Here is a 26,161-nt window from a genome sequence, read left to right on the forward strand (position 1 = left end):
GCGCGATAACATATTCTTGGACGCGTACGAAATCGACGCGTTTGCGTCGCGGAAAGTTTCATCGGGACGCCTCTTTACCCCAAATGTTTTAGCGTCTCCCTACGCAGCTTTGTGTCCTTTTATAACTAACATGTTGAATTAAAATCTTATATTGAAGGAATATCACATAAAAGTAAATAAAAAAAATCAAGCTCTATTATCCTCGCTTTATTGCGAAAATATATAATCGATGGAGATTGCTATTATAGAGTTTCAAATTTTTGTAATAAATTGTAAGTGCGACACACATGGAACATATACCGAATACGTATATCTATCTACCTACGTATGTATAACGGTACACAGTGCAGTCATTTATTCGATGACATCGTGCTGATTTTATCCGCCTATACTTAAGGATATGACAGGGTTCGGTTAAAAAGAATACGATTAATCGCCGTGAAAGAACTTGAATTGAATCAACCTAATTTCGAAAAGATTGAAACAAATTTATATTGAAGATAAATTATCGATTTATTCAGATATTTATTGCGAGATTATTATTGATTTAATTTATAGCAAGACGAAAAAAATTTATTGCAGCAGGCACCATATTAATGCTTTTCGGGTTGAATATTTTAAAGTCGAATTTAAATTCGTTTGTTATGAATGATTTAAAAAATCTTATATATAATCCGTGTATCCGTTGGACTAAAGTGTATGTTTTGTTTTTAATCTTGTGCTGAACCCTAAGTAAGGTAAAGGTGCCAATACCCGGACATGTACCTATATCTGGACACCTTTATTATATATAAGTATAACGCGAATTAAAATCAAAGATAAAAGTATTTTTTCTTGTAGTTTGAAACTTCTGTTATAATATCCAAACGTTTATTTCCATAAATTTATATTTTTTTAAAGGTATCCAGACACAGGTACGTGTCCAGGTTTTAGTACATTTACCTACTCTTAAGTGTCCGGGTATTGGTACCTTTACCCTACCCATCGAACGTTTGAAGATGTCAAGTCGTCAGACACACAGCTCCGCTATTTACGAGGCGCTCATGACGCGAGTATACTCTTGAATTAACGAACTCCCAGACGCCCTTCCGCGATAAAAACAGCCCGCGGTTTCGCAATCGACGCGTCATCGTAATTGACTTAACGATCAGCTTATGACGGGCGCGCGCCCCCGGCGCGGCGCGTTTAGAGCCGGCCGGGGTAATAATAGTACAAAGTGGCCTGGATATATTACGAAACGGAAATGCATCCACCAGCCCCGCGCGCGATGCACCGCGCTGAGGCGCGGCGCGCGGTTTTGTTTACGTTGCTGTTTTAATGCGCGCGTTTATACGCGGCCCGTCGGAGCGCGTAAACCAGCGTAAACCGATCGGGCGCTAATAAAACCGATCGCCGTTTACGCGCGCTCTCTCGCGCTCTCGCGCGTCACGACCGCCGACACGTTTGCATCGTATCGCACAATTTTGCAGTACCAGGCGAGGCTGAGGCTTCCGGACACACTCTCACACTCCCAGAAGATGCAGTGCGTGGACCACATCATCGAGGTCCTCGACCTCGCGGGCTGCCAAGACACCAGTGAGTACGGAACGGCGCGGCGCGCGCCGTAAAGCCGAAGGATCGATGTCGGGCGCGCGACGTTTTTAGATCCGCGGCCAACGCGATTTCGAATCGCGAGCCGAAGGATTCCACAGATCGTAATTCGCTCGATTTCTCCGGGCCGCGGTCGTAAAGTCGCCGTTTGCGCGTTTACGCGTTTACGCGTACATCCGCGATGTAAACAACGGTGGCTCGCGATTTCTGCGCGACGTTAGAAGACGTCGTTACTCCACGATCTAATAGCACGCTCGACCGAGTTACATCGCGTCGTTCTGGATAAATTCAAGTTAATGCGATTTTCGAGAATTTACATGAATTTTCATGAACCTCTTTGACTGCCGTGTCACCCATATCCGGGTAACGCGTAAGTTTCCGTAAAGGCCCCGTTACTTCATTTGTAGGTGACTGTTTTATTCACCTGATTAGGAATGATTTTATTAAATATTTATGAAGACGTTAAAAGAAAAACGTAAAAATATTGTGAAAAAATACACTAGATTTATTAAAATCGGAATTATTTATTTTCCTATTTTTCTGCTTGTCTATCTGTTTCAATCAAAAGAGATTTATTATTTCGATTTATGACTGATAATTTTATTTTTTCCATCTGAAATTATATTATTAAATATTTAATAATGCAAACCATATATTTTTTATTTATTTATATTTGTTAACTTTTTTGTATGGTTTACTTTTGTAATCTGAGTGAGTCTGCATATTTTATAAAGCATCTTCTCAAGTTTTTCGAGTTTCTCTCAGAGCCAATGCTGAAATCAGGTTGGCAGTTAAAATATTAAAAGAGGACTACACCACGTGTATACACGTGGAATGTGACGAGTTATCACTTTTACTCCGTTGTTTTATACTCGATGTTTAAAAAATAGATTCCAAGTCGAATGTAAATATTCTAAAATAATCTAAAATCGCGCGCGCGAAGATGAAAATTGAGCTATTCGGATCACTTCAGGTGCGTTATACGCGCTATAAAATTTGATACACGGCTTTCGCACTACAACTAACAATAAATATCATTAGTCCTTCGTTTTTTCGATGTTACAGCACTGATTGTAGCGTAGATCGTGGTGAATCGTCGTTTGATGTTAATCCGCGATCGGCTCTTACCGTTATCGTCACCCTGACTATCCGTCTTGGTTTAGCATTTTGATTGACAATTTCCGCGATCGCGAATATCGAACCGTCGCGCGAGCGTCAAGCAGCATGGGTTATCAAAATATGCACGTAGGAAAAACGAGCCAAGTAATATACAGGCTGACCTACATGCACGTTTCGCACTCCGCGTCGTGAGATTCTCAGAATGATGATTCTCAGATGATCATCCTCGTTAACGAGAAAATTGGACGGGACATCGTTTCTCAAAATAATATAGATCTTTCGTTAACTAGATTATATTGGATCAGACATCGCTTCTCACTGTTTAGCTAGATGCTTCGGCAATTAAGGGGTTAAATGAAGAAACGTTCTTAATCATAAGAAAAATACGATTTTATTCTATAATATCCCCGTCGATGGTTTCAAATTATAATTTACAGATGTCATTTTTACATTCAAATTGTTCATTGATTGTGATACGTGTGCTTTGTTAATTTTGCCAAAGACAGGCTGCGGTTTTATCTCGGAGTTTCATCCGACGTAGACGCAAATTCGCGGCGCGATTCCGCGTCACCTCGCACAGCCATATCGAAAACGTCGAACGTAGCGGAAGCGCGATGACATTTTCCGGAATACAAACGAGGGAAAGTACGGACGCGCGTATCTTTACTGAGCCGCGGAACGCTGGGCTCATTCCCGGCCGGTTGATAAACGGTTTCCTCGATCGTTAACCCCCGAGCTCCTCGAGCGCTGAACGCGACCGCCTCGGCCGCGAGCCGCGAGCCGCGAGTGTGACGTAAAATATTATTCCCCGCACACAATTATACGTTCGTTTCTCTTCCTGTGCCCCGAAGGCGTGAGCGACCGGTCGGCGGTGACGACAACAAAGTTTAATAATTTACCACGCGTCAGAGATCACGCGCCCCTCGTCTCGTTAGTTCCAGCTGGCGTTGGCAAATCCGAATATCGACATGGGGCACGTCGGAGACGCCAACATCGCCGCGCCGCGAGAGAAAGAGAAAGAGAGAGAGAGAGATCCGATTGGAAAACTATTTATCTTTATTATTCAACGGGGGATTTTTCATCGATGTCTGCTCGTAATTCTGTTATTCGCGACCGCGGACGTAGGTTCGCATGCTAATAAAACGCCTTTGACGCTTTGTTGTCTGAGATCATATACGCGCCATATCTTCTGAACCTTTTTAAATGCCCCTTTTTTCCTCCGCCTCGGTGAAATGCGTGACATGGTAATTACGATCGCCTACATTTTCAATATCTTTCGTATGACGGGTCTCCGTATCTCGCTGCTCATACAATCGAGTACTATTTTCGAGTATTATTCATCGCGATGTTGGTAATGCAATTGCGTATAGAAACTAGAAAATGACGCATATCGATTCCACGCGAAAATAACTTGGCATTCGCGTTTATATCCGTGCGCTTACACACATTTCTAATTTTTTTTTGTATAGTAAGTACCATAATCATGTCTGTGTACGTTAATATAAATTACAATATTGATATTGTCCAAGGATTTATTTCTATATTTACAAAATGACATCTGTAATTTAACGCAAGATATAATTTCTTATGTAGAGAGAAAGAGAGGGAGGGAGACTAATGATATACTTTTTGTATAGTTATTGGAGATTATTCGAAGCGGGGAATTTCCGGTGGCGAAAAGAAGAGGACAAGTATAGCTTGTGAATTACTCACGAATCCATCATTAATGCTACTTGACGTAAGTTTCTCCTACATTTTTTAGAAACATGCATATATACTTACATATCTTATATTTGTAATATAATACATCTTATAAATCCTATAAATAATTTATAATCCTAATTCATAATATACGTAATTATCTTTAAATGTTAATCAATCGAGAAAAAATATTATTATATAAAATTTTAAATAATTTATGGAAACTTATGCAGAAATTTACCAAGTTTATGCAGATCTAATTATCTAACTATAAAACAAATAACGTTATAGAAATAAAATATTTCTCTCCAACAATCCCCACTAATCTATACTTTCATGACATTAAAGAATTGTAAAAATAGATAAATCTTTGATTGAAATATACGTGGGATCGTGGATCCACGTACCTTACGATTTATAAACTGAATTTATAAACTGAATAATGTTCATGATATTAGATGGCATAAAATAATTTTCAGAGATGGAAAGTTCGTTCAGAAAAAAGTTTTCTAGCAATAAGTCTAACGTGTTAGGTGTTGATCGATAGGCGTTAGATTAGATTATGATCGTTAATTCGAAATTTATGAAATCTTTTACCTTTCAGGAACCCACGAGCGGACTCGACTCGCATTCGGCACAGGCATTGATCTCGCGGTTAAAGAAGTATGCCGAGCAGGAGGGTAAGAGTATCGTCGTGACGGTACACCAACCTAGTTCCAGGATGTTCCACAGTTTTAGTAAGCTTCTCCTACTGAGTAACGGTCAGGTGGCGTACTACGGTTCGACGGCGAATGTCGGCAGATTCTTCTCTACGATAGGACTTACTCTACTGCCGCATTACAACCCCGCAGACTTCATTCGTGAGTGCACTTTACTGATATGAACTGATTTCGTTGAATTACACTTGCGAATGATATATATATATATACACCTAACAGATAAAATTTTGCCTCGCGTCTTTATTTCTCTCTAAACATTTCAAACTTATAAGATTCGTAGTTCCTTGAAAAAAGATCAGTCTACCTGTACTTTCTTTAATACATTTTCCACGATATAATTTTTTTTATACAGTATATATGTCACAAAAAGTATTGAGTGTTTTGCACAAAGTTAGAAAGCGTTTAAAATAAAATCTAATCAGAATCACACATGCTGCACATGCACACCTTATATTTTTTTGTTTAATGTCATGTTGAATCAAGTGGTGTAAATGTTTTTTAATGCAATAAATATGCGTAAGATACGAAAATAAAAAATATTTTTCTCAAATATTTGCATTATTACCGAGACAAATGATTTCCAGAGCGTACATAACATACATACATCTAAAAAAGACTACGATCATATATTTGTTTTCTGAAATAACCGCTTCGTGTTGTCGGAATGCTATGGGAAACGGATGGCTGTTCCCATGAATTGATCAGAGCCGACCGAGAAAAGAGCTCGGCGTTGTACGAAATGCTTCTGTTTCAGTGGAACAAATAAAGGGGCCAGAGGAAGTTCGAGATCGCATCGTTGCCGCAGCGAGAGCTGCAAGACAGGGACCTGACTGCCCACCGGAACTTCGCCCGGAGTATAATCCCAGCCAACATCCGCTCTGCGACCATCTCATCCATTATCACGAGCACCACATCAGCCACAACGGTATTATATATAGTATAAGTATGCAGTCCGCCCCGCGATATACGTATTTAAATGTATGCACACCTAGACTTTCCCCCGGACCGCAGGCGGACCGTTACGGGCTCCGATGTGCCCATTTAAAGCGCGCACTTGCTCAAAGATCGAGTATCTCGCGTCCGACCTACGGCGGAACGCTGGAAGGGCCGTTTTATGAACTGCTAAGATAGGCAACTTGACTGAACCTGTCCGCTAAGTGTTTAGAGTCTTTAACTCGCCGAGAGTGCTACGGCGTGTACCGTGCACGATTCCGAAGAGTTATTTATCTTTCCGTTCTTGATGGTGTAAATACGTATATCTGTAGACGGTGAAATTTCTGAAATAGTCTAGAATTATCTCGCTTCAACTTTCGATAACAAATAATAAAAGAGGTCGAAAAGTAGTGAATATTTTAACATCGCTATTTTTTAAACGAATAATGTTAATTAAATTAGAATGAGTTGAATAAAATCATCTTTCTCAGATACATACACATCAAAGCCGAAAATAAATATAATATCTGTAGGATGTTCTAGGACAATAATACATATAATTTTTTAACTGTATTGTATAATTTTTGGATTTTGTTACAAACATATTTTATAAAAAATGAGAATCGATTTTATGCATAGCTGATATTTATTTAATCACTTTTCGTATTTTTAAATTTTTTTAACATAAAATCTTTTAAATATTAACTACCTTAGAGATCATGAAATATAATGAAGAAATTTTTTTTATTTCCCTAAAAAAAATTTTGCATGATAGAAGAAATAATAATAAAACATTACACAAAAGCTTATATGTAATTAATGTTGAACAGTCTAGACTTATTATGTTAACATTTAAGAATATCAATAAAATAACTTAATATACGTATTAGAAAAGTGAGCGGAGTAAAATCGTAAGGGAATTGTCACCGATTTCTTCTCCTCTCAACTGTATATCTCTACCTACTTATGTATTTATCGACGATGCAATTCTCACAAAGCTACTCTAAACACTCGTCCCGATGCTTTACAGTGAAGGAAGACGAAGGCCGTACACTATGGTTGGACACACAAAGCCACGCCAGCAGCAGCGCGAGTTCTGCTGATGACGACTATTCCTGGCAGTGGCCCACCAGTTTCTGGTCGCAGTTCAAAGTGAGTACGAATGTTTGTAGCAATTACCGAATACAATGCCATTCTATTCGCTTAAGTTCTTTATCTCCGCGGTTCACGCACTATTTCGAGTTTGAGGATAAAAGGTGGAAAGCAATATCACAGTATTATTATTGTTGCATATCATTAAATATAAGACACAAAAATATTAATATATTAATATGAACAGATAGAGTCAACAAGTCGTCTTTTTTACAGGAAAGAAAAATTATAATTGGAAAACGATATTTTCTTCTCTAGTCACGTTTTGAAACTTAACTCATCGAAACCTTTTGATTCTGGATTATTTATGACGCAAGAACAACGTCTGATTCTTGAACATCTTATTTTTATTTTGAGCCTTAATATCTGGAAACTGGCGTAGTAGGTCTTGGACGTTCCAAGCGACCATTCCAACGTAATTGTTCATAATTTCCAAAGTGTATCCTTCGCAACGGATGAAAGGGTAACCGCTATGCAGTCAGACTAATTCTTCGTGTCAGATATGACGCACCGCCGCGTCCACCGCGAAAGAAAGAAGAGAATCAGCATGCCCTGTGTGTTGTTCATCGCGAGCGCCGATTAACGAATGCATCTAGACTAATGTGTACCGGTTTACCTATTCGCGGAGGACGCGTCATAACGATCGCGTCGTAGGTGGATCGCGACATCGCCGAGAATCGCACGCGCACGAGGTAGGGTAGGGAAAGGGGAGGGCCGCGTGCATAAACGTCGCGGGAAAGAAGAAGACCGGGCGGCCGGGCATAGAGGAGAAGAACTGGGACGCGTTTGCACGATTCGCCATATCCGGATAATTACCGCGCGACCGGTATGCCCGTTTGTAATCGCGCTTAACGTACGAATACGAACGTCGCGTCACTTGCATCACTTTTACTTGGCAGAACCACGCGTTCTTCGCGGCCTACCAGTAGCCGGCTCCATGCACCACCTCCCGTCGTCGTGAGAAAGAAAGACCGATAGGGAGAGAAAGACAAAAGCGTTCAAGGTCCAATATTCTCTATTAGCGATTATTATTGAACTAGGAGACACGGAACATAAATTTCGTTCTCTTTGTTCGTTGACCTGGACTATCGTAAAACAATAAGTAACATCGACCGAAAACCAACCTTTCGCGCGATGTGTCCGAGTACACTCTGTATGTACCACAGTTATTGTTTAAAAAGGCCTTCGAGACCCAGCATTGTGAAACTTTGCGTTCTATTTTCTCACGGACGCTGATATAATCGAGTCGTTCCGAAGGTATTAACCTGACGCGTATTATTATAAAATCGATGTATCGTGAAATAATCGTCCACGTAACCGAAAAAACGCATCGGATGCTCAGGAAGAAGCACTGACGCAGTGATCTTTTCTTAACTTTCCAACTTTCACTAGAAAAAAAACTGTTTCAATTTTTTTTCTTTTTTTTTTACATTATATATACGTAATTTAATACTGAGCTTTTGCTGAGAACTTTTATGCACACGATCAAAGTCACACAAATAAGAGCTTTAATTTATTAGCGAGTTGGTGCAAATTGCAACCAGGCTCTACAGGAAGCTGTAGCCCATTTGTACAAACGAAGTGTTGTTCCTTTGATTTCAGGTATTATCGGAAAGAAATTTTCAAGAGGCACGACCACGAATGTTGTCGCGTCTTCACTGGCTGCAAACGGTAGCTCTCGGGCTTCTAACTGGGCTTTTATGGCTCGGTCTTCCCAGAACTGAAGCAGCCATTCACGATATCCAGGGGTGGATGTTCTTCAGCAACACGTACTGGATGCTTTTTGCACATTTTGGAGCGCTCACTAGCTGTGAGTTGAATTTAATTCTCATTTGCGCGCTTGTAACGCCGAAATTCCGTCACAAAGGCGAGGTATCCATTGTGCTGAGGCTAGACTGATTATCTCGACAATACCTGCATTAATTAGACACTTGGACGAAACGAAGTTACGATCTATCAAATTTGCGGCGAGCCAACAAAATAAATTTTAATTATACGGGAATGTAATTGCGTAGATTCTAAATTGACAGTTAAAAGCGTTTATTTGCGAATTAAGCTCAAAGTGCGTGCGATTATAAAAGCTCTCTTTTTCGACAAATAACATTTATTCCCTCGGAGCTTTTTAATTAATTTCAATTTTATTTCGAAATGTTTGAAAAAGCAGATGAAATTGATTGGGTAATTGGACTTTAGCGGCCATTAATGTGCTCAATCAACCATTCAGTAAGGCTTACTTTTTTGTCGCAAAAGACCGGAGAATGTTCAATCAAGAATGTTAGCACGTGTGGCATGCCGTGACCTAATATGTGTTCGGTGATAGAGGTCCTTAAATTCATATTTCTCTGATAGCTAGTGCGCAGACATAAATCTATAAGATAAAACAGATATACGTCCTTTTTCTTTTGCAAATAGACTTAAAATCATACTAGTATATATAATATTGATGAATTGAGACACTAGATGGAACGCGCATGTATTATGATCTGTATCAAATTTAATCAGATCTTATAATTAGACAAATCGTGATACCGCGACTTTGAGATTCGGAAATCCAGAGTTGAGCGGAAAACAGAAGAAATAAAACGCGGGAGCGCATTGACTATCGTATCGTGTAACTTCTTCAAAAGTAGACCCACGAAAAATCCTTATCATTTTACAGTCTGCCATTTCGCGGCAAGCGAGACACAGTCCAAAGCGAAACGTTAAACGCGAGAGAGAAACGTTTCGCTCCTGATGGACTGGCTGTAAAACCAATTTTAACATCACCCCCGGCCCGTCATAAGCGACGTCCACTCTGCATGAATTTGGGCGCGGGGATGATTCTGAAAATAACGCGCGACGTTCTTCCAGTTCCCCCGGAGCGCGAGGTGATCAACAAGGAACGCATGTCAGGATCCTATCGGCTCTCGGCCTACTACCTGGCGAAGATGGTGGGCGAGCTGCCGCTGACGATAACGCTGCCCGCAGTCTACCATATAATTAGTTACCCGATGTTGGGCTTCCATAATATAGCGGTCTTCATCACACTGCTCGCGTTCTTGCTGCTCAACACTGTAGTCGCACAGGTACGCAATTTCCTATTCGATCGTTAGCCAATGTTAGGATATTGGACAAATGGCCCGTTTATGTCATTTCGAAACAAAAACTTTGATTCAGTATAATAGGATTTTGATTCTGATTGACTTACGTATCAAATTATTCCGTTCAAAATCACGTCGAACTGATTGTGAATTCAAATTCGTTGCATGATAGCTAAATACACTACGCAAGATAATTCTACACAGAGATTAGCAAATGTCAGATTTTTATTGACATGTATCAATATGATGACATCAATATTGATTCGAGCAACGTTCGGATATCGGATTGAACTGAAATCCGCTAACGACTATCCTTCCGATAATTATATAATTAACCCTCTGGACGTAATATAATTTTCTCATCGTAATATCGGTCAATCAGATAATTTTTTCAATTTATTGCTCATGGAAAAACGATAAAACATTTAATTTTAACCCTAAATACTTTATATATAATTATAATCAATAATTATAATCAACTAATTATGTATAATTATAATCAATAAAAATGAAGATTCTGTTGTTTTATATTTTTTAAATTTAAAAATTCGGGGCGAAGAAGGAAAGTAAATAAGAACAATTTTATTTATCGTCACTTTCACAAAAAAATCAAATTATAATCAAATTGGACAATTAAAAAAAAATAGATATTTATCACTCGTAAAAAGTAATCTGATAAAAAGAAGCTATTTATCAATTTAATGTAACGTTACCTAGATATCGAAGCTCAACATAAATGCAAGAATTACTCTGATTTGAAACCTATAAATGTAGTATAAGCAATATCTATTCTTCACACACAATGAAATATTTAATAGTCATTTTGTTGAAAGTAATACATGTAACTGAGAATCGCGCAACCGTGTTTCATTACTATTTTTACATTATTAAAGAGCATTAAATATATATGCGCTTTAAAGCGCTCTCAGCTTATCTCGAGCCGAGATTGGAAATTTGCATGAAAATGCACGAGAGTATAATATATCTATCGGCCATTCTTGAAAGCTATCGACCAGGTTGAGAGAGGTGGCCGGTTATTCAACCGTTCGCGACATAAGTCGACTTTATTGCGTCCAGCTCTTCAATTTCATCGATGTTTCACAGAGTGTCGGATTCTTCGTGGGCGCCTGCTGCGAAGATCTGCAGGTGGGCATCACCGTGTCTGCGCTCTACACACTCTCGACGCAGCTCCTAGGCGGTTATTTGGCGACGTCGGTCCCACCATGGCTGGCGTGGGCCAGATACATCAGCATGATGCATTATGCCTATCAGAATATGCAGATTCTGGAGTTCGGCGTCGGCGAACCGATCGCGTAAGACTATATCTTTTGTTTATTGTCACGTCTGTCTTTTCATATCGCGGTTGATAACAAAATTTTATCTCGAGCAAACGAACAGTTACTAAAAAGTTCAAGATTCACTTTCGAATAAAAAACCGAGAAAAAAATTGAACGAATCAGATGCAAACATCTGTAAATAACAAAAATTTCAGAAATAATAATTTAACGACAACACGTAGAATTTACAAGAAAATTATTCTTTTTCCAAAGAAGAATATTTAAGTACAGGAGAAACATAAAAATTAAAATTAAAATGTAATAAAATGTAGATATGCGCAATTGAAGTTTTGATCTTGAGTCAATTGAGTATTGATTGAATAATGTAAATCATGGATTATTAAATCCTAATATAAATAAATGAAAAATCCCCTCCTAAGCTATACTAATCGAGCAAATAATCTTTTGTATGACAGATGCTCTCAGCCAAGTAAATTCGCCGAGTGCAGAAACGGCACGACGATACCTGTTTCCGCGATTTTGGAGAGCCAAGGCGGGGTCAAAGGTTCTGGTCTACCATTGTGGGCGAACACGGCGGTGCTACTGGCGTTCCTAATCGTTTTCCGGACTCTGGGCTACCTCGTTCTGCGTTATTACCGTGTACCAAAATGAGCGTGTTGGGAGACACGCAAGTAGCACGCAAATTCTCGACACGACTCTTCGCGGATCTTCAGTTTTGTTACTACATAGAGTATTATAGCAAACCGTCGTCGTCGCTGTCGTGGTGTCTCGCCTTTTGTCGGGGAATAAAAAACGGCCGCGCGTCCCGACGTCGTCCCCCGGGAGAATTTTCTCCCGTCGAGCTGTCAAACGTCTGTAAAGTTTTTCTATCTAGCTTGAAAACACGGGGGAGCGGCGTGAACGGTTATAACGCGAATGCGAGCGTTTTCACTTTTCCCGGCGGCATGTATCGAGCAATGCGACATAAAATGCGAGACCTGCAGCAGACTTGGCGAGAACTCTACATATGCATACAAACATACATATGTACGTATACGTATATATAAATATATGTATACTTATATATATGTGTGGTATGCATATATACATATATATATAGTAAATGTTGAGAGACTTTACACACATAAAGAGCGCGAATGCGTGTGATTCGAAAGAGAGGTGTGCCAGCGCGTGTTCATGAATGTCAATAGCGTGAACGAACACGGGACATCGTTGTTTTCTCGTTGTTTGCGGCAAGAAGGGTATAATAGTAGAAAAATTTGACGCGGTGTCGCCGAAGCAGACTGAAAATTTGTACGATGGCGATGAACCTTTATACATACATAGAGAGATATACATATATATTAACATACATATGCGCGTACACGCGGACGGTAGGTTTAGATTCTTAAACATATTTGTAAGCGATCCATCACGACGTCTTATCTCTTTTTTTTTACTTTTATTACCGTCACAATTGCTACGTTAATGTTTGTTGATACCGATAAGAGTAATGCTACTGTTTCTATCATTACTTACTACCTTTTTACTATCGAGACGCTGTAATTAAGACATAGATGAAAGATTATACTGCTGATTCTAAAGTTGACAGGGTGGAGGAAATAAGTATATACATATATATCGTGTTATATCGATATATTGTTCCACCAACGAGATACTATTAAACACTATCGACCCTGGGTAAATTTGCGTGATTGTCAATGGAGATTCTAAGATTTGAAAGTGATAGAAAAGTCTCGGCATTACAGACTGTTAATATAAATTTTTCGACCGTCTACATAAATATGTGAACAATTAGCTTATAATGTAGTATTAATTTATATTTTATTATTATACAGATGTAATTTATTTTTATAATTTATTATTGTATACAGATGCCTATCTACGGCGGTAACATCACATATGTAGTCGTAAAACTATATTTATTTCCATAATTATCACTCATATCTATAATCAAATATATATGGGCGATAACAATGAAAATAACAAAACGTAATTTTAAATAAAATCGAAGATGTACGTTCATTTTTATGAATAATCCAAAATAATAATACAAAAATAATATTATATTATACGCTAATTGTCTAAGTGTCGGCAATCACGCAAATTTTCAAAAGATTGTCGATTTTTAATCTTTTTGGTATGAAGGATGCCTATAGTCACCCGCCGCGAAATGTTCACTAGATACTTCGAGGAATACATGAAAACATTATTATATCCTTAAAAATACACGAAATTCTCTGGCGCACGTTTAGTAGCTACGTGCTATTATTCATGCCCGGCTAGCGGAAACGCTTTTCTGCCGAAAGGATTGATTGGTATCTTGTTCGCGACGATACGCGATAAACGCGCGTGTGCAGATCGCGCGATGCTACACCTTCGAAAAGTTTGCACGCTATTCACGACGAACGTGGCGGCGATAAAAATAAAGGACTATGTCGATTATAAAATTTGTTGATTTCTCTTATATATCTCCGTGATATTACTCGTTATGAGAATAGGAATTCGAAATTAATGAGCGGTGTAATATTTCATTGTTTACTCTTTGTACATAGAGAACGTGTGTTGTGTATATTTGTGAGAGAAAGAGAGAGAGAGAGGAAGCGAAGGAGATACTGCTTATGTATATATGGATGAAATAAACATTTCATTCTTATATACATACATACCCGCAGACACACTTATATATGCGTATACATAATGATAATGATAGTAATAATAACGCGACGCTAAGTATTATTATTCCAATTATTATTACTATTATTATCGCGTAATAATTACTCTAATTATTTTAATTTTTATTATTGCTATTATTATAATAATATTATTATTATTATTCTCGCATGTACATTTTTAACGGACTGAACGAGACGCGCTGTATTTTTTGTACATGCACGCGAAAAAGGACGATATATTACGCTCAGTAAGGGAATCGCATTTAAGATTATATTCGCGTGAATCCATTTCGTTAACACTGATATCGTAGTGTGTTGTTATACTCCTTTCCTCTCCCGAGTTACACAGTCACGGAAAGCCAGTGTTTGTTATAAATAAGATAAATTAGATTAGATTATTGCAGTTATACATGCGGAGGACATGTATATCCGTCTGCGATTGTAACGCATGTCAGCCAATCAGCGAGTAATAATATTGTAAGGACAGTGAACTGGACGACTCCAGTGGCCAAGTAGGATCGCCGCAAGTATGGTGAATCTCTGATTTTAACCAAGTTAAAGACGAATATGATCGATGCATATCTGTCTACACAATCTCGTTGCCGTTACGATCGATAGCTCGCTTTCGCTTTTATTAACCCGGTATCGCCGATCTCCTTATACGATAAACGATAGATCAGTTAGTCAGGAAATGAACGTTTCGAATTCGCCGCACTCGCCAAAGGACCTCGATGCCGCGAGTCACGATCACGGAGAATCGTCCAGTACACCAATAAACGCAATATCCACCAAGTGTTCATTGAGTTTGGTAAACGAGGCGAGAAGAAGAGGGCAGGGCGGGAAGAGAGGGTTCGTGTACGACGAGGATCATTGCTTCCTAATTACGTGAGGCTGCAAGAGGAATGCAAGAGAACAAAGAAGAACAGGAAGAGGAGGAAGAAAAGCCGCGGGAACAACGTCACCGTGTAATATCGAGATAAACCGAGCCGGTTTAAGATATCCTTGGATTTTATGCAAAGCACGATTCGGGGCCGCTGTATATATTAGACAATTGGCCGTAAATGTTGAAAATCACGAGGCGAATATAAACGACTCGATAGAAAGCGTTTCTTGTTGAGCTGCAGACGATCAAATTTTTTTCCTTTAATTAATCTTTACGTTCAAACGACTTATCTCTTGGATTAGCCCGAAGATCAGGCGGGACTATATTGCAATGATCACGGAATCTTAAACTGGCTCTCGCGAAGAACAATGTTACGTATCCGAGAGGGAGCAGCATGATGAAGCAAATGTTGTATAAACAAAGATTTGGCTGTGTCAACGTCTGTTGATTTCTCTGTCGTTTCTTCTTTTTATATCTTTAACGTCTGAATCGAAGCCTCTCGATGAAAATAAGGAAAGTGAGAGAAAGAGCGAGAGTAAAATCCAAGATGGAGTGAGATGCGCCGCGAATGAATTGAGAAAGAAAGATAAAGTGCGAAAGAAAACAGAATAAAAGAGAGAATATGCGGAGAAAGAGGAGCTTACGCTCCTATCTTTATCGCACATTTAACGTTGAATGACAGCTAATTTTCGAAGGATCACTAAGATGACGATCTCTGTACGTTCCATATAAACAAAAATGCAATCGCATTTTCACGTTAAATTTGCGATGAAATGAGTTTTAGTGTTGAAGCGAAGTGGAAAAGGCTATTTCGGAGCCGTACATCGTTCACTGATCGAGCGAATCGAGCGATGAGTAGATGACATGCATAACAGCTCTACACGCCATTATCGATCGTCACGAATCGAAGTGATTAATTTTATTTCCATTCCCGCGATTAGTAAAAAACCGTGAACAAACGCGAAAAATCGAGCGAACGCAATATCGACGAACAGAATGTAACGCCGCTTTTGCAGGCGGTTATAACGATCGTTCTCTACGGATATCTCCCGTGAGGAGATGCAGACGTGCGTCGAGGATGCAAAAGCGGAAGTCTCTTTCCTTTACCACCTCCAACGCTATTCTATCGTACGCAGAAAAACGCACTTTTTGATCATGTAGACGTCTTTTCAAAATTTTGATATCCATATATATATACAATTACTATACAATGTACACCACTGACTGTTAATAATCCGCGCGACTGGACATTTGTATGCGTTTACAACTTTAGCAGCGAGCTCGGGCTGTGTGATCGATTACTCACACTCGGAACCGTATAAATTGCACGACTCACATTTTCTGCTGGATGCCGCAAAGTTGGACGGAGAACACGCGTCTAATTAATGCGCGACTACGATCGAGAGACGAGCGTATTTAAACCGACAGAAATTAACATATGCACATTAGTGCACCATCGTTTTTTCATGCGGACCAGAATAGATAATTGCAAGACAACCTTAATGGTCAACTTCTGTATGGCTGTTCGGAAAAGTGTACATCAATAGCGACAATTAGATTAGGAAGTGAAACTATTCTTCCATAGTGAAAATTTGATTTTAGGAATAAGATGATGCATGTAATTCTTTTATTGATTATAGAATTATTATTACTGATTAGAATTGAATAGAATTAAGATGTTTTATTGAAATTAACTTGCAAATATTTGTATTCAAATGTAATTCAAATACTTAAGTTTTATCAATTGAACTTATCCAATAAAGTGGATATTCTTTAAATTTTGGTTGAGATAAATTACATTTTAAATTATTTAGTGAAATGAAAGTTTAATATAAATTATATGAAGAAGTTGCTACTGTTATACATTCTTTTAGAACATCTATATACTCGTTTGTATAATGAAATATTACGAAAGTAAAAAGCGACTTTCGATTATTCGCGACATCGGCGAATTTGGATATTACGATAGCTATATAATGTGTATGAAAAACTGATCGTGATTTATAGTAAAGCAACTACTTTTTTCCGCGAAACCTTCTTCATTTTATAGTCATGCGATCATTCTCATCTTAACATGACAACCACGCATACTTCATCCTCCTCGCCGCGAATAATTCGCACAATTCAGACTTTGGAATATATGCAAAAAAAAAATGTACATGCTTTTGCACTAAAACTTTATAAGACTGACGACTGATGTTTTTATATGAATATAATAATAAATGGCAGGATAAAGATTCCCAAATTAAAATTGCGTTTACATGTTTGTACGTTGTAAGATCGTGTGATGAGCTATGAAATTGTAGAGATTTCGACGATAATTATTTCCCTCTCGATGTGGTAGAGAAAGAAATTCAAATTTCAACTAATCACACAGCCAAACTTTTTCTATGAAGGCACGATAGTACACCGTTTGTTGAATTTCAACGGATAGATCAAAATCACTCTACATAAATGAAAATCGATGGTCGCACGCTGAACTTATATCCTCATCAATACTTTCCACCCGATAGAGATCTGTGTGTGTTTCGCGGAAAATAAAATTAGGGTGTCTCGAGCAAGACTATTTCGCTTTACAAAAATAGTGCCTTTTTTACAAAGACTCTGTTGTTTGTGCCAAGTCAAATCCAAAGGATCTGTAAGACACACTGCCAGTGTACAGACTGGGAACAAAGAGAAAAGGGTAAGAGATAGGAAGGGAGAGAGAGGGGGGGGGAGGGGAAAGAAAGGCGGAGAGAATGTAGACTGGAGTGCGCAAAGCGAGTGTGTGCTGCGAAGTTGTTAAACGGAAGACTGAGAATCAGCGTACGAAAAGTCACAACGCGGAACGGACTTAACTTTTTTTTTTTTGTGTTAGGAAGGATCGCCGCGATATTATATAGGCAAAACTTTGGCGGACACGAAGACGAGCGCGGATTGAAAATGAGAGCCGAGACATTTTCGTGCGCACGCAACGCACGTACAAACGCACGCCCATACAATTTGTCGAGGAACTGTCCTCATTTTACAAAACTTACGAGAAAAATACCGGGACTAAAAAGAAATGCCAAAAGTGTTCGATTAATTCAATGCCGCCGTGGATCCTCGATTAGTATCGTATTATATAGAACGACGGAAACAAGTAATGTAAATGTGCTAAAGAGGTTTAATATATAATTTTAATTACGGTTGTACACATATATAAATCTTTATATATATATAAATATATATATGAAAAAAAATATATATATATGTGAACAGGCAAAAGCACCGTTCTTTTTATGGTGCTCGTTAATAAACGTGTTAACATCCAACACGGCATTGCACACACGTGTATATATATAATTATATATTATTTTACCCTCACGACGCAAACCAGACGTATATAACTCTATCCCTTCTGTACATATATACATACACGCAAATATATATGTATAAGGTAATGTTAATACACTAACAGAAAAATCTTATTATTTTCTTTCTATAGAAATTACGTTAATTAACTGATAGTATTATTCCTGTTGCCCGAGTAGTAGATGTACGATCCGCATTATTACCTAGAAGATAGCTCGTTATCTAGTTATTTTTATTTTACCACGAAACGTTAATATCACTATTATTATAGTAATAATAAGAATTATTATTATTACTAATACTATTGCTACTTTATTATTACTCTATTGCTATTATTAAAAATAATTTTTTATTATGACTATTATTATTATTATTATCATATTGTCGTAATTATTATTATTGCGGTTATTGCTCCAACTATTACTCTAACTATTGCTATTAATTATTATTATTATTATTATTATATAGTATTAATTATCTATTAATTATTACTGTCGTTATCAGCAACATCTCCACTATCATCATACGTCGTTGTCATCGATATCACCGTTGATACTCTATTATCGTATTTGGATAATACACGCAACTATTTCGAGACAAGTGCATGCTATCGACTTATGTGTCATATTTCGCACAACTTGGAAAAAGTATTAGCTCTTTTTATTTTGTGTCAATTTTAATAGGCCATTTCTAAGAAGGAATCTATTCGATATGCCTGTACATTTCTTCGACTCTATCCCTCGCTTTATCCTTCGATTGTGATTTTTTATTTATCCCTTTTAAGGAAATTCGCAATGTTGATAATTATATTGATGATAAAAATATAACGTTGAAATTTTCTCTCTTTCGTCTTTAAAATCATCAAAAAATAAATTGTAAGAAATATCTTATTTACGCAATACTTTCAGTAATGTTGCTCGTTGAATTTTACCAACGCGTTTTAAAAGCGTGGAATGAAAAACTATCGGCTTCATATATGCAAAGAATTGCAAATTACATAAAAAATTCGTAGCTTTTTATGAACTGTGCAGTATGATCGCGACAAAATCATTGTACATAGCAACGTGAGAGCTGCACATGTGTTCTAAACGAAGAGGATATTTTAAAGAACATTTTCAGGCTAAATGATGTATCACAGATGCACTGCGTTTTTCAGAAACCCGCGTTAATACCGATACATTGCTATGAGGCACATATTAAGCGGTAAATTTAATATCTCTTCGCATACTTTCCATACTTTCTGAGATGCAGACTATTTTTTAATAGTTTTCGTCACTACTTGATCTCGTTTTCTATGTATTTCTCGGATTTAATATATATGCATTATATAAAATGTGGGGGAGAGTTCCGTATTCACAGAATATTTCGGCCATTCTGAGGAGATCGTTCTAGGATTCTATCTTATGTTTTTGTGTCTTGTGAAGATATATATATATATATATTTCTTTGTAACTCAAAATTTTTTATCTGTAAAATTATATCAGCGTGATACTCACTTTTCGCTCACACAAAGTGAGATGTGAAATTGTATAAGAAATCTCATAATACTGTGAAATATATTCACAGGTATAATATATCGTGTAACATTACTAAAAGATCAGCAGAATTTAAGCGAAAAACTCACATATATTTGCACTTTTTAATTGCAGAAGTTACCTCGTATTTTTACGAACGATGTTTTACGTTTATAACAATTACATATCTTCGTATCGCGGTTATGTTCTGAGTGCGGATCTATATTTACAGCTTAATAAATGCCGAATGTAGTTACCGCGACTTTCCTCACATCTCTTCCCCATCCCTCCAGTACTTTCGGATGCGTGCGCGTGTGTGTTGACGACGACACGTAATACGTGCCTCGGCAATGTGAGAGACTGTCGGGTAGCCAATTTATCTCATGGATGTCAAGGTGGATGTCCCAATTACCAACCGTGACATAATTTCAAGCATGACGGAGACACTCATTGTTTTCCGCGGCGTAGCCTTATTTAAATTCGATATCAAATTTACTCTTGTGATAATTTATTACAAAATATTTCACCTATTAGTTGTTATATATTTATTCTATATAATTATATATTCTGTTTATAAGACAAAAATGTAAGAAGCTAATTTTTTTTTAAGAAAGATGTTTATTTAAAATCTGCAATACTAATTTTATTCATCACGTCCATAAATTCAAAAGATGAGTGCTTGTTTGCAGTAATAATAATTGTTATATTTTTATTTCAAATAAGCGTGGAATGAGAAGATCAAACACGAGAAGAGTAGACACTAATAGATCAAAAGCGCGATTATTAAAAAAAACACGATCTATTAAAAAAGTGGATCAAAAATACAAAGCGATTATTCGTAAAAGAATCGGCAAATTTAAAAATAGTAAAATTTATTTCAAATGATATATTGGTTGCAAATTTGTTTTTATTTACAAACCTTCCAATTATGTCATGAGACGTTGATTATCGGGATGTCCATCTCGCTCATGTTTCGCGCACCTCTCGGTATAAAAAAATCAAGCGGGGCATTATATGCGACTTTCGTGGACAGCCTTCTGCTCAAAGCAAACGTTACCATACCATCGAGTACAAATTGATCTTGTACGCGATACCACTCGGTTTGAAACCCGAGACGAGTAGGAGAGGGAATGAGAAACGAGAATCAAACGTTAGCTTCGTCGAACGGTGGAGAGCATTGCATGCGCGATTTACGCTTCTGATCTATCTTTCCCTGGACAAGAGCCGGATGACTTTTAAACGATTAGAATAATTTTATTGAATAACATATGTGGCTAACTCTCAGTCGAAAATGTACGTCACGTTCTTGAAACTTGAACTGCCATGTGAAAATTTTCGTATCGGGTAAGTGGCCATCTGTACGAGATCGCAAACGCAATCCTTTGATATAATCCTGTACATTTCGATTGTTGGCCTACGCGATAAAGCTCACGAATCCCTTAACACGCGATACCGATAGGATTTCACGTGGCGTTCCGAGCACGGGCAGGAGTGGAGAAAGCAGCAAGATCAGAGTGTACGCGATCGTTCGTGCATTAAATTAGCGGCCGATGCGTCGTTGCACACTCGGGATGTCCGCTTCGCGCGTTTATTCGTGATCGTTGAAATCAAGGAGCCTGTTGACCGCAAAGATTTATATAACTCGTAGTTCTTCCTCGAACGTGTATAAGCGACGAGACGGGAAACGATTGAGTAATATCAATAATAAGGTGATAGAGAACGGAGAGGAATGTAAATAAACGGAGTTGCTGGCTGTGCTGTGTAATTGTTATAATGGCAATATGTTATATATATATAAATATATAATTATATGTATACAAACGATATATATACACCGATTTTGTGAGCCCGGCATTACCATTAGATCATGCGGAGGCGAAAGTTGCTACTGCGATCAATTTTGACCAGTTTTCAGGCCGGATCGAGTGTAAAACTTTTTCCATCGTACATAGCCGGTTTTTTCTTTCGACAGTTTGATTAATTTGATTGAATAGGAAAAACTGTATATAATATGTATAGAGCGGTACTCCAAGCACAAACGATAGTATCAAATTGCGACCGTAATATGATTTTTATGCTTCTTCTCGCTACTTCGATTCGAACTGCAAAGTATTCATTCGAATTATACCCAAAATTTGACATGAATTTTTACGGTCTTAGTGTTAAAGATTACCCGAAAACAGGCTAATTATAGGCCACGTTAACGACACCATTTGCTCTAACAAGACTTTTCTAATCGCAGGAAGTAACAAATCGCGCACTGGATAAAACATTAATTGTTTAAGTTAAATACACACGGAATCATCATATAGGGAATATTTATGCCGTCCGAGAAACGCGTCTCTTTATACGACTAAGCGCACATTCGCTGACAATAGTAACCAAAAATTCATCGTGCTTTTCTATGCAGAAAGAAAGAAAGATTGGTCCGTAGAATGCCATCTAGCAAGAATCATTAAGATAATTTTTTTATTCGATTTTTCCTTGGTAAACATTTTTTTTACCGAAAAAGTCGATTGCAATCCTCCTTTAGCCTGTGTAACATTATAAAATGCACAAATAAATTGTTTACGTCTTATCCGGGCTGATAGCTATAAAGAAAGTCGTAGATTAAAAAAAAAGGATGACTGATAAATTTCTACGACTGGCAAGTTACTCAGAAAACGACCGTAAATTACTTGAAGAAGAAATAATCTTGTGCAGTTTAATGACTCTTTTTTTTTGCGAGCGCCTCGTAATATTAACAATATATTACTATAATGTGTTATACACACAACAGCTATGTCATAATTATATAATACTTTATGTTGTAATTGATATTTGATATTATGTTGTTTTTGCATATGGTAATATATTATTAATATTACTATATATATAAATAAATATTGTTGAAAACATAAAATGTGCTATAGGAATGTGTACTTTCTTTCGACGCTTTGTAAGTAAATTATACTCGGATTTTGAGGAAAGACACCCGCGCGGAAACAGCTGAACGTCAGCTCAACTCGCAGTAGCAACTTCAGCGAAATCGTAAATTTCGTGTTAAAGAGTGCGTTGGTTTCAAGAGTGCGTGCGCGCGAATTCGAACTCGATCATACTGTATATTACTCAGCATCCGCTCTTTTTTGTACCGAACTCGATTCACCTCGAGGAACCACATCGTCAATCACTTCGTCACAAGCAGGATACCACTTGCGATTTTTGTCAGTAGAAAAATGCGAGAGAGCGACGTACGATATGCGACACACGGAGCGCAGTACAGTGTTTCTTAAGCTTTTCCAGAACGATAGCTTTTTTATTGCCGAATCTCGGTACCGACTTTTCTAATAGACTCTCGTGCGCGCGGCAGAGATCGGAGGCGCGTGCACGAGGATGAGGACGCGCGCGAGACGAACGTGTCACGGTATTCACGCGCGATACAAACGCGCGGGACACGATAAGATTAATTAATCTAATTACATATAGCGTAGTAAAATGCGAGGTGGAGCGACACGTAATGTAAGGACGGTTACGGCCGCATTTTTATCTAGCGAAGAGTTAACTCGAACTTTAGGAAATACTTTTTCTAGAACCTTTTGGCGAAAAGCGGCCCCGCGGAGGTGCCGGCGGACACGTCGAGTCGAGCGGTGGAACGCACGGTTTAAGAAACACTGCCATAGTTTAATTGCGGAATTTTAACGCTAGTTAATTAGTGTTAACGACGAACCCTAGCCCGAACGCGCCGCGCCCCGAGAGCGCGAGAAGGCAGCGTGCGAGAAGTTCGCTTGGATAAAATCGATCGGCGTTCTCTCTGTTTTGGAATCTACGGCGGAGAAAGGGAAAAAAATTTTCGGCTCGGCTGAAATATTAAGTACGATGCAATATTGGCGTCTTTATTTGTATCACGTTGAACTCGTAATAAAAATATTGAACATTTGGAGTCATCGCAACGTTTTGGATAAGCCAAAGCGCACGACCGATGCGACATATGATTTGTCCCCTTTGTCCATCGATTTTTGAACATGGAGCAATTTATTCGTCACACATGAAACGAAACCGTCGCGTTTTGAAATTTTTACGATAAGAGCGCACCTGATGTGTACGTGTGTTGAAACGCGAAACAACATGACGAAGATTAAACGCGTTGACTCGCGGGCACTCGTTTTCTCGACGCGAAGGGTTAACAGACTGTCGGCGCGGTTAACGGCAGATTAAAGGGTTAGCGTTGCGTACGCACTGCCATTATATCGATAGAGTTATTACCAGATCTCCATCGACCGCCCCGATGGCGACAGGGCCGGCCTTTGATCGCGAGACTTTCGCACAAGCCGCGCGAGGAGGCCGTCCCAAAATCGTCAAACCGTTTATTATTTCATAAAACGGCTGGTATAGGATTCGCGACTCTGTGAGAGAGAATATGGGACTCTTCCGCCATCGAAATAATTCTTTAGGCGTTACCGTTAATTCAATTTCGAATATCTGTATATGCACGTGTGATGTGCTCGCGCACGCGTGTATATCAGATATATGTGTGATTATATATATTGATATAAATTATTTCATATAATATATATTATAATTTATATATTCATTAATATATGTCTAAAAGAAACTTAATTATCATTTACACGATTTAGGATGATATAATAATATAATAATAAATTGGCCTCGTATTGTCCATGTTTTGAGCTCACGCATTATACGCTTCGATTTCGTTGCACTTGCGCGTACATGCGTGAATTTTCTGCACAAACATCTACAATTCGACAACCGACGACAAGCTTGGTGGAAGAGTCCCGTGTGTTACTTCGAAATGGAAACGGAGCGCCGGAGAAACAATCGCACGGTAAAGCAAAGGATGTCATTTATCTCGGAATCCGTGGCGTCAGCACCGTTTTCATTTCGACGCTCTCGTTTGCGTTTCGTGAGTATACGAATACGTTTCATGAAACGAGACTCGCGGCGTATATACATATATAAAGCGAGTACGATCGATCGTTATCGAAGCGACCGTTCAAATCAAACGTTAGGCGCGAAGGGATGGGAAAGGTAGGAGAATTGTTTCTGGACTTACGGAAACGATGAGATAAACTCGGATGTACCCGAGGGTATATAGACAGATCGAAGTCCCATTGCACGCGCCAATCCAGAATGCGTTGAAAGAACACCGGGATTCGTGGAATCGACGATCCTGGAACGATCGGCCAGCGTGAAGTGCCGATTTCCAGTGCGCAGCACTGCCGAACGTGCTTGGCGCGTTCACGACGACTCCGAGTACACCGTAGTTCGTCGATTATGCGGAATAGAGAGAAAAGAGAAGGGATCGCCGACCGGTGAAAAAGTTGGTTCTATATTAATGCGCGTAAAATGCTTAATACAAACGATTAATATTGTTTCTATCGAATCGAGAGCGAGAGAGAAGGACGGAGAGAGAAATGCGTGTGCGTATGTGTGTGCGCGCGTATGTGTTGAGAGAAAGAAAAAAGAAAGAGAGAGAGAGAGAAAGAGAGAGTGTGAAAGAAGGCAGAAAGCGGGAGAGAAATTTCAGCAACGGCGTTCATTCTTCGACAACCATAATATGCAATATAACATTGATTATACTGAGCAAAGCAGCGAAAAACCATCTGTCCTAGTCCTAGTATTCGAATTCATCACCATAATTTATAACCAATTTCAATTTAAATCTAATAAAACGATGTTATATAATACTAACTTGTGCTCGTCAATTGTTGGTGACCAACAAACCCTTTCCCTTCCAAAAGGAATCTTCAGAGCCATGTTTCCAGAACATTATGTTCTACTGAATTTTTTACTTATAATAATTTTCAAAAATAAACAAAAATTGAGTGTAGTAATTATAATTTTTTATGGCTATTTTTTAAAAGGTGACTAAATTGAAGAGAAGAACGAAAGACGTTACGTTTTTTATATATGCTTGTGCCATCTTTGATTTATACAATTGCTCTTTGATATTATCTAATATGTCTTAAAAAAAAAATGTTTCCAAATATTTCTCTCAAATGCATGAACGCGGTAATTCTCGCGATATCGACAATACAAAATAAAACAAACATTTATTATTAGGTATAATAGCGGGTCTTATAATTAAAATACAGTCAGTACAAGTATTCTTTTATTCTCATATTTTCAAATATTTTCTTATGACGTTGCCAGCTTCCCGCGCT

At 38.3% G+C, this 26,161-nt stretch overlaps 1 protein-coding gene across 3 annotated transcripts in view; it reads left to right on the forward strand.

The window, feature by feature from the left end:
* Positions 1–25,684, forward strand: part of E23 (Early gene at 23) — a 133,474-nt gene extending 107,790 nt beyond the window's left edge. For all 3 annotated transcript variants that reach the window (XM_071772257.1, XM_071772258.1, XM_071772256.1), the window contains 9 exons: positions 1,470–1,575; positions 4,347–4,447; positions 5,015–5,270; positions 5,884–6,054; positions 7,093–7,214; positions 8,817–9,024; positions 10,065–10,279; positions 11,399–11,607; positions 12,048–25,684. In XM_071772257.1, the coding sequence (XP_071628358.1) occupies positions 1,470–1,575; positions 4,347–4,447; positions 5,015–5,270; positions 5,884–6,054; positions 7,093–7,214; positions 8,817–9,024; positions 10,065–10,279; positions 11,399–11,607; positions 12,048–12,243 (1,584 nt within the window). In that variant the 3' untranslated portion in view covers positions 12,244–25,684. The remainder of the gene's footprint in view (positions 1–1,469; positions 1,576–4,346; positions 4,448–5,014; positions 5,271–5,883; positions 6,055–7,092; positions 7,215–8,816; positions 9,025–10,064; positions 10,280–11,398; positions 11,608–12,047) is intronic.
* The last annotated feature ends 477 nt before the right edge of the window (positions 25,685–26,161 follow it).

The sequence above is a fragment of the Temnothorax longispinosus genome, chromosome 3 (genome assembly GCF_030848805.1).
Source record: "Temnothorax longispinosus isolate EJ_2023e chromosome 3, Tlon_JGU_v1, whole genome shotgun sequence".
NCBI lineage: Eukaryota > Metazoa > Arthropoda > Insecta > Hymenoptera > Formicidae > Temnothorax > Temnothorax longispinosus.